General features: G+C 51.9%; 2 protein-coding genes across 3 annotated transcripts in view; one reads left to right on the forward strand and one right to left on the reverse strand.

Moving 5' to 3' along the window:
* Positions 1 to 13,991, forward strand: part of Drc1 (dynein regulatory complex subunit 1) — a 32,736-nt gene extending 18,745 nt beyond the window's left edge. Inside the window, exons 8-17 of the mRNA XM_006994274.4 lie at positions 2,683 to 2,822; positions 2,925 to 3,059; positions 3,393 to 3,625; positions 6,149 to 6,249; positions 7,193 to 7,282; positions 8,052 to 8,138; positions 10,924 to 11,192; positions 11,418 to 11,561; positions 11,860 to 11,962; positions 13,786 to 13,991. Of these exons, the coding sequence (XP_006994336.1) occupies positions 2,683 to 2,822; positions 2,925 to 3,059; positions 3,393 to 3,625; positions 6,149 to 6,249; positions 7,193 to 7,282; positions 8,052 to 8,138; positions 10,924 to 11,192; positions 11,418 to 11,561; positions 11,860 to 11,962; positions 13,786 to 13,842 (1,359 nt within the window). The 3' untranslated portion in view covers positions 13,843 to 13,991. The remainder of the gene's footprint in view (positions 1 to 2,682; positions 2,823 to 2,924; positions 3,060 to 3,392; positions 3,626 to 6,148; positions 6,250 to 7,192; positions 7,283 to 8,051; positions 8,139 to 10,923; positions 11,193 to 11,417; positions 11,562 to 11,859; positions 11,963 to 13,785) is intronic.
* An 813-nt stretch (positions 13,992 to 14,804) lies between these two features.
* Otof (otoferlin) overlaps positions 14,805 to 15,150 on the reverse strand; it is a 102,254-nt gene continuing 101,908 nt past the window's right edge. For both annotated transcript variants that reach the window (XM_076558788.1, XM_076558787.1), the window contains exon 46: positions 14,805 to 15,069. In XM_076558788.1, the coding sequence (XP_076414903.1) occupies positions 14,889 to 15,069 (181 nt within the window). In that variant the 3' untranslated portion in view covers positions 14,805 to 14,888. The remainder of the gene's footprint in view (positions 15,070 to 15,150) is intronic.

Genomic DNA, 15,150 nt, shown 5'->3' on the forward strand with positions numbered 1-15,150 from the left:
GGCAAGAATATTTTTAAATGTATGTAGGAAAATACATTTTTTCTGATATAATCTTCCTTTAAGAATGACATTTTTGCTGGGTGGCGGTGGTGCACACCTTTAATCCCAGCACTCGGGAGGCAGAGGCAGGCGGATCTCTGTGAGTTCCAGGCCAGCCTGGTCTACAGAGTGAGATCCAGGACAGGCACCAAAACTACACAGAGAAATCCTGTCTTGAAAAACAAACAAAAACTAAAACAAAAACAAAAGACATTTTTGGGGCTGGAGAGATGGAGAGATGACTCATTGGTTAAGAGCACAGGCTGCTTTTCTAGAGGACCCAGGTACAATTCCCAGCATCCAGATGGCAGCTCACAACTGTCTGTAACTCAGACACCCTCATACAGACGTACATGCAGGCAAAACACCAATGCACATAAAATAAATTATTTACAAAAAAAGTGAAGACAGCCAGGGCCACACAGAGAAACCTTGCCTCAAAAAATCCAAGAGTCAGTGAGTTCCAAGTTCAGTGTCTTAAAAAAAAAATAAGGTGGAGAGTGATTGAGGAAAAAAACCTGATGTCAACCTCTGTGCTCCACACAGGCATGCAATCCCGCACACACACACACACGTGAGCACACACAGATACCACATACTTGCAAACAAAGTAACTAATACATTGAAGATTTCAGCATGTAGACCAGGCTGGTCTGGAACTCACAGTCCCTCTGCCTTGGCCTCTGGCTGGCTCTGATTGTTCCAGCCTCTCCACTCAGGTTTCTACAAGCCAACAGAGTGACCTTTCCACAGGGTGGGGACTCCGCTGCTCAGCAGCCTGAGCGACACCTCCTTGACCTGACGATATTCTGGATCCTCAGCTTGGCGCGTCTCAGCTGCACAGCCCGCTTCCTCTCTAGTGGTCGTTGCCTGGTGCCTTGCATCCTAAAGTGCTCACGGTCTCTCCCGGCATCTCTGACCCTTGCTTCTGTGTCTTGGGTGCCAGTTCCTCTCCCCAGAGCCTGGGGTTCACTTGTCACCTCACTGAGTCCTACTCATCCAGCTCTCAGCAGACATGAGGGTGCCATCTCCTCAGGGCTGTTTCCTGCTCTCTCGAGGTCAAGGGCTTCTGACTGAGGAAGGAAAGTGTTCCTCTCTGTGGCCCGCATAGCACCCTCTGCGTACTTTGAATGCCTTTTTTTTTGAGACAGGGTTCTTTATGTAACAGCTCTGGATGTCCTGGAACTTGATCTGTAGACCAGACTGGTCTCGAACTCACAGAGATCCACCTGTCTCTGCCTCCCAAGTGCTGGGATTAAAAGGCGTGTGCCACCACTGCCTGGCTTGAATGTCTTAACATGGATGTATACTTACTGTTTCAGACCTAGATAGGGACTATGACTTTTCAACAGTGGTTTCCCAGAAGCATCTAGAAAAATGTGTGATGTATATTAGTCACACAGTAGATAGAAAAACTGAGCTGTCAGATGTCTGTCCCTTTTCTCTGCTCCCTGATTGTGGTATTTTAAAAGCAGCAGGAAGGAGTCACACCCTACAAAAGGGCCCACGTGGGTGCTTTATTGAGGGGGAGGAGGGGCGAGAAGGGAGCAGAGAAGGGGGCAGAGACAGCCCCCCGAGAGTGAAGGAAGAGAAAGAGAGAGACTGGAGGTGGTCAAGACCCACCTTCTATAAGGAAACTGAGCAATGCGCACAGGAGGTGCCCTTAGCGGCTGCAGCTGAGGTCTATCCTGTCGGGACCCTAAGGGCAGGCCAGTGCAGATGCCTAAATGCTAACACTGATCTCTGCACACTGTGAATCGGCTGGCCCGTATTACCACCACCAGGGAGCTACCCATCAACATGCCTTCCACCAGGAAGGGCTGTATCCTTTCTCCCTTGAGAAAAATAATGGTGTCTGTCCTCTTACATGAACCTAGGATGCTTTCCACTGATACTGCTACTCTGGGAAACAAAACTGAGGAAAACTATGATTTTGTGGTAATTATTTTCTGGTGTTTTTAAAGGCAGCTTTTTCATACTTTTTTATTAAAGGGTCTGGAGGAAAACACCAGGATTAGCTGCACTGGGAAATTCTCGACATACTCTTTCCTCTTTGAATGTGCAGGTTTAGTTGTGGGATGATTGATTTATATTTCATCCATTTGTCCTTTATTTATTGATTAATTGATTGATTGATTTTTCGAGACAGGGTTTCTCTGTGTAGCTTTGCGCCTTTCCTGGATCTTGCTCTGTAGATCAGGCTGGCCTCGAACTCACAGAGATCCACCTGCCTCTGCCTCCCGAGTGCTGGGATTAAAGGCGTGTGCCACCACCGCCGGGCTCCCATTTGTCCTTTATTTCACCTCTATCGACACTTCCTTTTTCCCCCCTAGATTTATTTTGTTTTCGTTCTTGTTTGTTTGTGTGTCTCTGTGTGTATGCACATGTGTGTGCAGGTGTCCGCAGAAGCACTGAATCCCCCAACACATGTGCTGGAAACCAGGCCCCCGGTCCTCCGTAATGGCAACGCGTGCTCTTAACCGTGGAGGCGCCGCCAGTCCAGCCCTGTGTTGATAGGTAGAATTTCTAGTTTAGGTTGAGGCACATGCCCCTGGGGTCCCTCTAGAGCGTGACTTGAACAAACCGCCAAGGTTCCAACTCGGTACGGCATGTGCGCGTATTTGCTTTTAAAATGCACACCAGATTCTCGAGCAACAGCTTCAGCAGATGAAAGCAACTTACCAGCTCAACCAAGAGAAGTTAGAGTACAACTTCCAAGTGCTGAAGAAGAGGGATGAGGAGAGCACTGTGATCAAATCCCAGCAGAAGAGGAAGCTGAACCGGTGAGTAAGTGAGTGAGTGAGTGAGCGAGCGCGGGAGCGTGGGGGCCACCTTCGTCCCACCCGCTTAGCTACCCCCCACCACGCTTTCCTCCTGTCAATCAGCCTGCACGACGTCCTCAACAACCTGAGGGCAAAATACGCCAAGCAGATAAAGCAGTTCCAGGAGGAGAACCAGACCCTGGCCTCGGACTACAAACGGCTCGTGGGGCAGTTCAAGGAGCTACAGAGAGCCATGAGGTGTGGGGGGGGGGGGCGCGTGTCCTGGAGTGGGGGCGATGGCGGGCCGGGGGGTTGGTAGGGGCGCGGGGGCAGCGATCCCATTAGACTTGGGATGATCACCGGTTCTTCTGGAGCCAGCCCAGGCATCTGAAGACTCCCTCATGCCGTCCGTTCCTCTGTCCCTTGCATTTCTCGTTGGGACAGCTGCATTTCAGGCCACGCAGGGTCCTGGCGCTGGGGGTTTGACATTCTTGCTCAGGTTCTTGTCCTGTGGACAGGTGTGGGCAGGGGGCCAGGGCCCAGGCCTCGGGGGTCAGCTGTGGCTGTGCTCAGGGACCCCTCCTTTCACAGACACTTCGCCGCTATCGACGCGGAGAAGTTCCGGGAGATTTGGCTGATGAATGAAGAAGAGGCGAAGGCGCTGGCGCAGAGAGCCTTCAACGTGGACAGCATCATCAGCGCCCAGCACCTGGGGCTGCCCTGGCAGATGCCCGACTACTGGTTCCTGAAGAACGTGGGGCCAATTTCCCTGCAGCAGCGGAAGTCGGTCACACAGATACTGGAAGAGCTGCTGCTGCAGACAGGTGACTAGGAACAGCCGCGGAGGCTGAGGCCCCCCCCACCCCCCTCCCGAGAACACAGGCTAATGCACCCATCTGACACCGGGAAAGCAGGAGGGATGCTCGGTAGCGAGCTAGTGAGAGGGTCCAGCGGGTAAAGGAGCTTGCTGCCAGGCTTGACATCTTGAGTTCACACCCTAGAACCCACATCTTAGAAGGAGAGGACCAACTCGCAGAGTTGATCTCTGACCTCCACACATGTGTACCTCCACATACAATAAGTAAAAGCACATACTTCCTTTCGTTTTTTTTTTTTTTTTTTTTTTTGTTTTTTGTTTTGTTTTGTTTTTTGTTTGTGCTGCCCAGCACCTCACACATGTTAGGCATGCTCTGAAGTCACTGTGTTCTATCCACAGCCCTTACTTTATTTTTTATACCAGTGGAGATTATCTGGTTGTAGTAAAAACTCCCTTTTTCTCCACATGGTACCGTGTTGACTCTGTGCCCGAATTCACTCAAATAGCCCTCTGGTTATCACAGGCCTGGTGGCTTTGGGGACTACACCTGTTGCTGAGTGAATAGCCCTGTTCATTTGTCTTTTTGTTTTCTCTGTTGGAAAATTGTTGGGACAGATCCCTACAACTACATTTGCTGGGTTAGCAGGCAAATGCCTTTGCTGTCTTGTTGGAAATCACTACAGAGTCGTTTTCAAGGCCATAGTCTCAACATGTATGCTATCTGAGACTCAGAATCATGCATTTTTTTTCCTTTTGAGAGAGTCTCATGTGGCCCAAGCTGGCCTCAAACTCTGTGTAGCCAAGGCTGGCCTTGAACTCCTGATGTTCTTGCCTCTCCCTTGCAAGTTCTAGGATTACAGGCATGTGCCAGATCATAGAAATTATCTTACCCTTTGAATAACCAGTAAGTCTTAGGTGATTTGTCATTTTTTAAAAAATACTAATTTATAGTTAGGCATGGTGGCACATGCCTTTAATCCCAACACTCAGGAGGCAGAGGCAGGTAGATCTCTGTGAGTTCGAGACCAGCCTTGTGTGCACGAATTCTAAATGGTCTTATAATAAAAACCCAGAGCCAGATATTGGAGTAAATGCTGAAAGATCAGAGGAGACAAGCCACAGCCGCTCCTCACCTCACCAACCCCTTAGCCAATCCTGTCTCCACAAATCTTCAAACTGAATGCCCCTGAGTCCTCAGCCGAAAGGGCTCCCTAATTCCTGTCTCCTCATACCTTGTATACCTTTCTCTGCCCAGCCATTTCACTTCCTATCTCAACCTTCCTACTGCTGGGATTAATGGCATGTGTGCTTCCCAAATACTGGGGTTAAAAGTGTGTGCCACCACTGCCCGGCTCTGTTTCTCTCCTAGACTGGATCACTCTCATGTAGCCAGTGTGGCCTTGAACTCCCAGAGATCCAGACAGATCTCTGCCTCCCGAGTGTTAGGATTAAAGGTGTGTGCTACCACTGCCTGACCTCTATGTTTAACTCTGTGGCTGGCTCTGTCCTCTGACCTTCAGGCAAGCTTTATTTCTTAGATGACAAGTATCACCACACAGCCTGGTCTACAAAGTGAGTTCTAGGACAGCAAGGGCTATTACACCCTATCTTGAATTGTCAGGCTTGGGGCAAGCGCCTGTGGTCACTGAACCATCTTACCAGCCGTTATACCATTATTTTATTTCCTATTTTCTGATTAAGAATTAATAGGGTAATGGTGGGATAAGGCATTTTTATTTTTAAAATTGTAGTCTCTCTCTCTCTCTCTCTCTCTCTCTCTCTCTCTCTCTCTCTCTCTCTCTCTCTCTCTCTCTCCCTCTCTCTTTTGGTGTATTTTTCTTTGTTTTTTTCCCCCTTGAATTACAAAAAAAAAAAAAAATGTGTTGAGTGTATGCTACATGTGTATGCCTTAGGAAGCCAGAAGGTGGCGCTGGATCTCCTAGAGCTGGAGTTCCAGGTGATTGTAGACTAATATTGTGGGTGCCAGGAACTGAACTCGGGTCCTGTACAAGAGCACTAAGCGCTCTTAACCTCCGGACCATCTCTCCAGCCCCTTTCTTCTCATTTTAAGAGAAGTTTTGGCTCCTGCTGTCAGCTGTCAGTTCTTGGTTGACAGGGTTTCTCTGTGAGGCCACCATTTTCTTTGAATCGACTGCTCCCGATCTCTGTGGGTTTCGAAATCGTGTAACTTGCCTCCAGGGCTGTCTCCAAATGGCAAATAAATAGGTTCAAACTCTCATCTCACTTCTTGGCTCCTGATTGGACTCTAAGCATGAAGCCCCCAGGCAGGTGCAGTTTGGGGAAATACATCATTCTGGGCTGGCCGTCCTGATTCTCTAGTCAGACTCTGATCCATCCCTAATTCTAGTCCTCACACTGTAGGATTTTTCCAGCCCTCAGATGTGATTGGCCACAGAGAAGCAGTAAGAGAGGCCCATTTGGTCAGGGAAAGCCTCCTGCCTGCTTCTCAAAGTCCACAAGGCCAAGAAGCCACCCCCTCCCCTCCTTCCTTTCTTTGACCCACTTGCAGAAGATGACGAGATGTCAGAGGACGAGGCTTACATGGACCTGCCCCAGCAAGTCTCAGCAAAAACTACCAAAAGGATCTTGATGCTCCTGTGTGACGAGTCGGTAAGGCCCCCGAGCCCGGGGGGCCTGGAGCCAGGAGTGGCGGGCCTGCCCAGAGAGGGGCCCGGGGAGTGGACTTGCTTGAAAGGCTGTGCTTTAAGAACCCTAGTGGGCAATGGCTGTCCCCACAGCAGGCCAGCGGCTGGTTGACAATAACGTTTTCCCCTTCTACTAATCCACCTGCCAGGTCTGCCACTCCTGTGGCCGCACCAACGGTGGCTTTTCTCCAGCTCGGTCAGGTCTGAAATGTTTGCGCTGTGTTGGCAACAAGGATTGGACTTGGAGTAAGGGCATGTTGGGGCTGGCTCAGCTGGAGCTAAAGTCATTGCAACATCTCGTGGGTGTTTCCTAGATGGGGTGGTAGCTCAGCCTCAGTGGCCCCCGGGCAGTCAGGGCAGTTTTCTTTGGTGCCGCTGACGCCACCCCAGCTGCAGGAGTCAGCTGGCAGGTCCCCTCTGTCATATGCAGCTGGAGAGCATGACCTCCTCAGCTCAGTGTGGCACTTGGCTTCTCCCTACCCCACCCCATCTGTGTTACAGGCCGTGTGTTCCAACGTGGCTCGCTCTTCCTCCACACCGTGTCCTTCTTTTCAGTGTTTGCTTCCGGGTTCTGTAGTGATTTGGAGGAAAATGGGGGAGGCGGGCACTGAGGATGAGTCCTGTTTGAAGCGCCGTGGAGATTCGGGTGTTTGTCCAGTGGCTTGGGGGTGAGGTGGGAGGCAGTCTAAACCCAAGATGGGAACTGACTTTGTCCTTGCCTCCTGAGACTGGCTTAGGCATCCCCAGAGGGCCTTCTCTGAGGACCCCACTGCCCAAAGGCTCGCGGTTAGAGGTTCTGCTCTGTAGCATTGTCCCCGGAGGGTCACACTGCGGATGGCTGCGGATCCTATGCCTTGTTCCTGAAACCTGGCTCTGACGGCGGGACCCCATCTTCCTTTCCTCCTCAGGGTTTCCTCATAGAGAGCAAACTGCTGAGCCTGCTCCTCCCCCTGGAGAAGAGTGAATGCTATCTGCTGAGGTTGGACGCCATCTTCTCTGTGAGTCCCACTGGGCAGAGAGAGGATGTGGGATGGGGGTCAGAACCTGTTTTCTCAGTTTTTCCTCAACCCCGAGACTGCACCAGAGTCCCCCAGGCCTTTCTGGGCTATCACTGCCTTCCTTCAGCTTCAGTTTGGCTTTGGGGTCATGATGTGTGAATCCCCCTCCCCCATTGGGGTCATGATGTGTGGACCCCCCTCCCTCCTTGTTGTCATGATGTGTGGACCCCCCTCCCCCATTGGGGTCATGATATGTGGACTTCCCCTCTCCCCTTGGGGTCATGATGTGTGGAGCCCCCTCCCCCCTTGGGGTCATGTTGTGTGGACCCCCCTCCCCCCTTGGGGTCATGATATGTGGACTTCCCCTCTCCCCTAGGGGTCATGATGTGTGGAGCCCCCTCCCCCCTTGGGGGTCATGATGTGTGGACCCCCTCCCCCCTTGGGGTCATGGTGTGTGGACCCCCCTCCCCCCTTGGGGTCATGATGTGTGGACCCCCCTCTCCTCTTGGGGTCACGATGTGTGGACCCTCCTCTCCCATTGGGGTCATGATGTGTGGACCCCCCTCCTGACTCTGGGCTTTGCTCCAGTGTTCCGATGGTTCCAGTTCACTCCATCTTCCAGCTCTCACCCTGGACCTTCTATCTGGGCTCCAGGGATGCTGAGGGGAACCGCTGACTCTGGTTCAGAGGAGCTGAGGGCCTGTGAGCACCCCGAGTTCACGGCCTGTTTGGTGAGGCCTCTGAGCGGCCATCTTTGTTCTCTCCCCAGGCCCTGGGAATTGAAAGTGAGGAGGACCTGTACAAGCTGGTGAACTTCTTCCTTCAATACCGAGCGCACCGATTATCCTCTGCTCAGGTTGGACAGGGTGCCGCTGAGGGGATGGAGCGCTTCATTCCTCCAGAGGCTTTGCTTCCCCATGGGGTCCTGGCTGTCTTTTCACTCTGGCCCTGTCTGTGACGTGTGCCCTGTGTTCCGACGAGGCACATCCCTCCCTCATGTCGTCTTCTCTTGTAGCTATTTGGGGAATATGGCGGAGTGGGCACTGGGTCTGCGGGGAGTTGGGGGTGTCTATGCCGGGAAATGGCTAATGGCATTGGTTTAACTATTACTTTTTCTTTTTGCAAAGGGCAGAGTGCCTGGGTGTGTGTGTCGGGGCGGGGGGGGGGGGGGGCGGCGGGGATGGGATGTTGCTCTAATTGAGGCCCAAGGGCTCTCTTCCTGGGCTTTCTTCAAAACCACTGTGAAATCTGAATGCATCACACTCTATCTATCTGATCCATCACACTCTCCTACGAAGCAGGGCTCATTTGTAGCACTGTGAATATTCTGTTTTAAATAATTTCAGTATGAGCTGCAAAGAGCAACTATCTATTCTGGAGAGTCACGTTAAAAGTTACAGGCTTTTAATTTAAAAATGTTTTTAGTGGTGGTAGCACCAGGTTGAGTTTCCTGACAGCCTTCAGAAAGAGAGTGCCCAAGGAAGGGCTGGGGAATGTAGCTTCTTTGGAAGGTACTTGCCTAGCATGCAGGAAGCCCTGGGTTTGATCCGTAGCACTACACCAACCATACATGGCGATGCAGGCCTGTTATCTCGGTACGTGGAGGAGGAGGCGGGGGTGGGACAGTCTCATTGTCCAGCTCAGGCTGTCCTCAAACTCTTAGTCTTCCTCCATCACCATCTTAAGTCTGGGATGACAAGTGAGCCTCACCACACCTGGACCAGGACGGGGAACTTTTAACACGCGATCGGCTTTCCTTGTAAGGAGGGCCGCACAAGCGAGAACTACCCAGCTTCTTTCTGCCTGTCGGGTGAACAGCAGAGCTTGATGTCTGCGAACACATAACCGCTGCTCTGGGTGCTGGCGCACTCAAGACCTGGTGGGAGTGTAATGGCTGTCACCTTCCTGAGGACGGTTTGACAGCGTCAAACCATATCCTTCACAAATCTCCTAGGATTTTGTTCTATAGATAGATCTTAATACAGTTGACTTTCTTTCTTTTCATCCTTTTTTTTTTTTTTTTTTTTTTTTTAAGACAAGGTCTTAGGTAGCCCAGGCTGGTCTCAAACTCTGTGTATCAGAGGATGACCTTGAACTTAAAACTCTCCTCCCTCTACCTTTCAAGTGGTGAGATGAAGGCATACCCCTGGATACGCTGCTTAATGCAGTTGAAACGATATGTACATTATAGTTTTCTAAAAATAATTTATTGCATGTGCTTTTGTGTTTTGCTTGTATGTATGTCTCTGTGAAAGTGTCAGATCTCCTGAAACTGGAGTTATAGGCAATTATGAGCTGCCCTGTGGGAACTGAATCCCAGTTTTCTGGAAGAGCAGCCAGTGTTCTTAACCACTGAGCCATCTCTCCAGCCCCTATATTATAGTTTTTTTTTTTTAATTGCAGCATTATTTGAAACAGAAGACTTTCATGCTTAAGGAGTGTATTTAATAACTCATGGTGCACTCACACAATGGGACACTACTCAACTACAAAACAAAGACCAAGGAAGTTCTTTTATGATTATGTGAAAAATCCATAAGGTTGGTTGGTCTGTGAAAAAAGCAAAGTACAGAACATGTACAAAGATTTATATTAAGACAGCAAGGAGGGGGCTGGAGAGATGGCTCAGAGGTTAAGAGCACTGACTGCTCTTCCAGAGGTCCTGAGTTCAATTCCCAGCAACCACATGGTGGCTCACAACCATCTGTAATGAGATCTGGTGCCCTCTTCTGGCCTGCAGGTGTACATGCTGTATACATAATAAATAAATAAATAAATCTTAAAAAAAAAAAAAAAAAAAAAAAAGACAGCAAGGAAGCCAGAACTATGGCGGGGTAGGTAGAGGCACATTGCCACCAAGCCCAGCAGCCCGAGTTTCTGGGACCTGCGTGGCGAATGAAGACAGCAGACTCCCACAAGTTGTCCTCTGCTCTCCACCCACGTGCCCCTCCCCCACAAATAAATAGATGTAATTAAAAACAGGGAAAGTTAGATACGGGTTTGGTCAGAGACATGCTGGTTTTTTTTTTTTTGTTTTTTGTTTTTTTCTCTAAGTGCAGTGGCATGTACTTGGAATCCTCAGCTGAGGCAGGGGGATCATGGGTTTGAGACCAGCCTGAGCTCTATAACAAGATGGTATCTCAAAAATAGCTTTTATTCCCCACCCCACCCCCACTCCAGGGGACACACTTGCTGCATAGGAAGCTTGTTACACTGGTTTGCCTGTGGAAAGGTAAACTGAATGAACTGGGATTGGGAGACAGTAAAGAGAAAGACTACTTCAATTTAAAAGTTATACCGGGGTCGATTCTGTATTATGAGTCAAGGGTATGTATAGTACTGGATCACATGACTATCAATACAGCAAATACCTGTGACCTGGATTCAGAGATAGAGTACAGCGCTCATTTCAGGGCCCCGTGTACCCCCTTTACTCACCTGCCTGCCTTCTGTCTTTGTGTAAGTTTTTTGGAAGCTTGCTTTGGTTTCTTCTCCTGTTTATCACGCCGTGTTTGGGAATCACCAGTGCCCAGCCAACCATGTCCCCCTCTCTCCAGCACAGCACCCCCATTCCGCCAACCATGTCCCCCTCTCTCCAGCACAGCACCCCCATTCCGCCAACCATGTCCCTCTCTCTCCAGCACAGCACCTCCATTCAAACGAACACAGCGCGCACAAGCCTCATGTCCCAGCTGGAGCGTTTGAGCATGATGTCCCAGGTGGACAGGAGGAGCATGGTGTCCAAATCGGAGCTGGATCCCACAGAGCAGGGGATCCACGGAGGCGACAACGAGAGCCTCGTGGGCAGGATGTTGAAAGAGAAGGAAGACCAGTCTTCCCCCAGGCTCATCCACCCCAACGATGTTCTCAAGATTCTGGAGGCCTTTGTCATGGGGCTGAAGAAACCCAAGTATGCGGCGGCGGTGGGGTGGTGATGGAGGACTTTCCTGAGATCCAGGGACTGGGAGGCTGGGAGGCAATCAGTGGCGAGTTAGTGGAAAAGGGGCAGTGAATACACGCATGCACATATGCACACACGCGCACGCTTGGGCGCGCCCACACACAATTTTTTTTTTTTTTTTTAACATCAACAAGTATATGACTGACTTCAGTACCATCTGATTTTGACTTTCAGGGACACTCGGCCAGTCCTGAGAGTGAAGAAGGAAGTCCGAGATAACTCCAAGGACACCGAGTACTGGGAATCCCTGGCCAATGTTATCCCTTTCTCCAAGCAGAGCCTCTGGGATGCACTGTACAAGGCCTTGGAGAAATATTAGTCAGTATCAGAGCCTGGAAGGGCTGGGAGCCGGGTGGTCTATGGGGACAATTCTGTCGGGAGCCATAGTTGTGTCTCCCAAGCTCACACGGTTTGAGGTGGTAGGTGGTGGCAGGTGGCGGCACCTCTAGTCCCCGTCTCCTTGTCTGTCCCTGCTAGCCTGGGAGAAAGGGGGAATGTCCAGTTCTTCCTCTACTTCCACCCAGAGCAGAAGCACCCAGGGCCTGGCTTCAAATCCGTAGAGGATGGAAGACCGAGCTGGCCTCTGTCTAACCTGCTTCCTCTGCCCCACCCCCAGCCTCGTGCTGACCGACAGGGCCAAGATGCTGATGGAGAACGACTCCCTGGAGCAGCAGAACGCCGAGATGCAGTCTCTGCTGCAGCAGTATCTCCAGGCCAAGGTGAGTGGCAGGATGTGGGGCCGGAGCAAGATCGGGAACCACACCCCAGGAGGAGACAGTTGCCAGCAAGTCCTGTCAAGGCCAGAAAGCCTGTAACTCTGTCCCTTTGATGTCATGGTGCCACTCTGCTGTGACTGCTCTTTTGATTTCTAATTTTGTTTTAATTTTTTGATGCCATGTGTCAGGTAGCCTAGGCTGGCCTCAAACTCCATACGTAGCCATGGATGACCCTGCAGTTCCAATATCCTGCTTTCATCTTGGGGAGTTGGGATTACAGGCACGAGGCACCACACCCTGTGTGCGCAGAACAGGGGATCGAGCCTGGGGCTCTCGTGAATGTTCGGCAGGCACTCTACAAACTGAGCTACATCTGCTCCCCTCCCCTTCTCTCAGCTTGCACGTTGTAGTTCAGGCTTGCCTTGAACTCATGACAATTCATCTATCTCAGCCAGCCTCCCAATTATAGACCCATTCTTAATTTCTCTCTCTCTCTCTCTCTCTCTCTCTCTCTCTCTCTCTCTCTCTCTCTCTCTCTCCATACCATGACACACATGTGGAGATCAGAGGACAGCTTTGGGGAGTCAGTTTTCTCCTTCCACCATGTGGGTCCCGGGGATAGGACTAGGAAGTCAGGCTTGGCAGGAAGAGCCTTTCCTGCTGAGCCATCTCACTGACTCAGGATCATCTCTCCACATAGCCCTGGCTGTCCTGGAACTCACTCTGTAGACCAGGCTGGCCTCAAACTCACAGATGTCCATCTACCTCTGTTTCCCAAGTGCTGGGATCAAAGGCGTGCGCCACCAAGCCCGGCCATAATTACTCTTTTTTTTTTCCCCCAAGACAGGGTTTCTCTGTGTAGCTTTGCGCCTTTCCTGGAACTCACTTTGGAGAACAGGCTGGCCTCAAACTCACAGAGATCCGCCTGCCTCTGCCTCCCGAGTGCTGGGATCAAAGGCGTGCACCACCACTGCCCGGCCATAATTACTCCTTTTTAAAGAACAGTACCAAGTCCAGAAGTAGCTTCCAGGTCCCAGAACTGCCCCAGGGGTTGTATAGTCCTAACAACCTGCCAGGGAGCTGGGCAGAAACTGTCCTCCCGGTTCAAAAAGGGAAGCAAGCCTGGAGATTTGGTGAAGCTCCCAAGAGCACTGAGTTTCTCCCCCTCTGCCGGACCAGCTTCCTAGGCTATGACTGCGGGTCTCCGTGAGTGGGGAGCAGATTCTGTGCTGCTGGGGTGTCCCCCTCCGGTGACAACTGTAACTCCGTTCCCACGGACTGGCCAGGGGAGGAAGGGGAAGTCCTGTGACCTGGCTGCACACACCCTGCGGCTGTGGAGTGTCACTCTCAGGGTGGTGCTGAGTCCCAGGCCAAGAGGGCCAGGACAGTCTCCAGTCCCTTGTCCAAATGTAGGGGATGTGTGGCTCCAACCTGGTCTTAGGCCCCAGGCCACACCTGGAAGGTGGGTGGGGTGAATCTTGGCATCATGATGGGTTCTTGGCCCATGCCAGAACTCAAGACATTTGGAGACAAATGGCCCCCCTGTTTCCATGGATGTTTCTGCGTACAAGAAGATGGAGATGAGGGGGAGGGGCACGGGTAGACTGAGGAAACAATAGAGAGGGGAGGTTTAAGGGGATGGGCGGGAAAGAAGTCACTCCCTGACGGCAAGCAGGAAGCCCTGGCACCCTCCGGACCAGAGGCATCTCTGCTTTGGAGAAGCAATGTTTACAGGGGTGGGAGTGTGGGAGAGAGCCAGCATCTGCCCGTGAGCCTGTGAGCCGTCCCAGAAAGCCAGAAAATGACCTCCACCCTCTCATTTCCAGGTAAACACTGAACTGCAGATTCCTCCAACCCAAAGCTTCCGGATGCCCGCAAAATAGAGACGAGGCTGCAAGCCTGGTGTCTAGAGTTCCCCACCTGTCACCCGAAAGCCTGGGCCCACCCTGGGTTTTCCAGAGCTCTTGTATCTGCCTGCCAAAATAAGGCAGCCACGGTCCCCACAGTTCTAATAAAGTCTTTGAAAGCTTTGGCCGAATGCCTTTAAGGAGACGAGACCAGCACTCTGGGGCTTGGGAGTTGTATGCCTTCAGATTATCTCCTAGCTGAAGGATGTTCTCCATACTTTGGGGCCTCTGGGTCCACCATGGTGTGTGCCCTCTGGACTGGGGCAGCAGCCCAGAGTTACAAAGAGTCTTATCATCCCCTCAAAAACCCATCCTCCACTTCAGCCTCAGGGTTTGTTTTATTAAGAGAAAAATCACACTCAAGAAAGGCAAAGCAAGCAGCAGACTCGCGGAGGCAGGGGGGGAGCATTGGTAGTGTAGATTCCTGGCTGTGGCTGCCATCAGGGCGGCTAGGACACCGGGTTCGCGCCTGGAGCTCGCACACTGGCTAGCACACACCGGCCAGAGGAAGCCCTGGGTAATGGGAAGCCTCAGGCTAAGCTGCAGCCCGTGGGAAGGAGGAGGAGCCAAGGGGAGAGCATGCGCAGGAGCAGCTGGCTACTTTGAAGAGAGGTGCGCGGCTCCTGATGCTTCCCACTTGTTCCTACTTATCAAAGCTCCCAGCACTGCCCCCACGTTCCTTGGTTAATTCCACTGGAGCCTTAACCCAAGGGAGGGTTGGGCCGCTGTCACTCTTGGAGTTGGGCAGTGGACGCACGACACCTTAGAAGGTGTCTGCTTTTGGACGCCACCGATGCCAGCTGTGCTCCAAACCCCAGGCAGGACTTGGGGCAAGACCAGGCAAGCGGCAGTTTGGGTGTGGGGTGGGGACGGCATCCCAGCAAGCAGGTGTCTTGCTCAAAGCTGGCAGGGGTAGGAGGGGTCCTCAGGGAGTTGGGAGAGAGTCCAGGCGAGGGAAGGCAAATGCAGCATCCCCTGGAGGGAGGGCGGGGTGGGGCGGGGCGGGCGGGGCAGGGGATGCTTCATGCCCCTAGGAGCTTCTTGACCATGTAGCCTGGGAGGCTGTAGAGGAAGAGGCCCAGCATCAGCAGCCCCAGCAAGGCCAGCACAATCTTGATGATCAGCCACTTGTACCGGGTGCAGATGAGGTACTTGATAGACTTGAGTGGGTTCAGGAACCAGACGAAGGCTGTGTCAGGCCGGCTAGGGTGGGGAGAAGGAGGGAGGGGCCTGTCAGCAGACAAGAGCCACCCACACAGGGCTCCTCTCTCTGTGCTTCTCCAG

Source organism: Peromyscus maniculatus, chromosome 22 (genome assembly GCF_049852395.1).
Source record: "Peromyscus maniculatus bairdii isolate BWxNUB_F1_BW_parent chromosome 22, HU_Pman_BW_mat_3.1, whole genome shotgun sequence".
Taxonomy (NCBI): domain Eukaryota; kingdom Metazoa; phylum Chordata; class Mammalia; order Rodentia; family Cricetidae; genus Peromyscus; species Peromyscus maniculatus.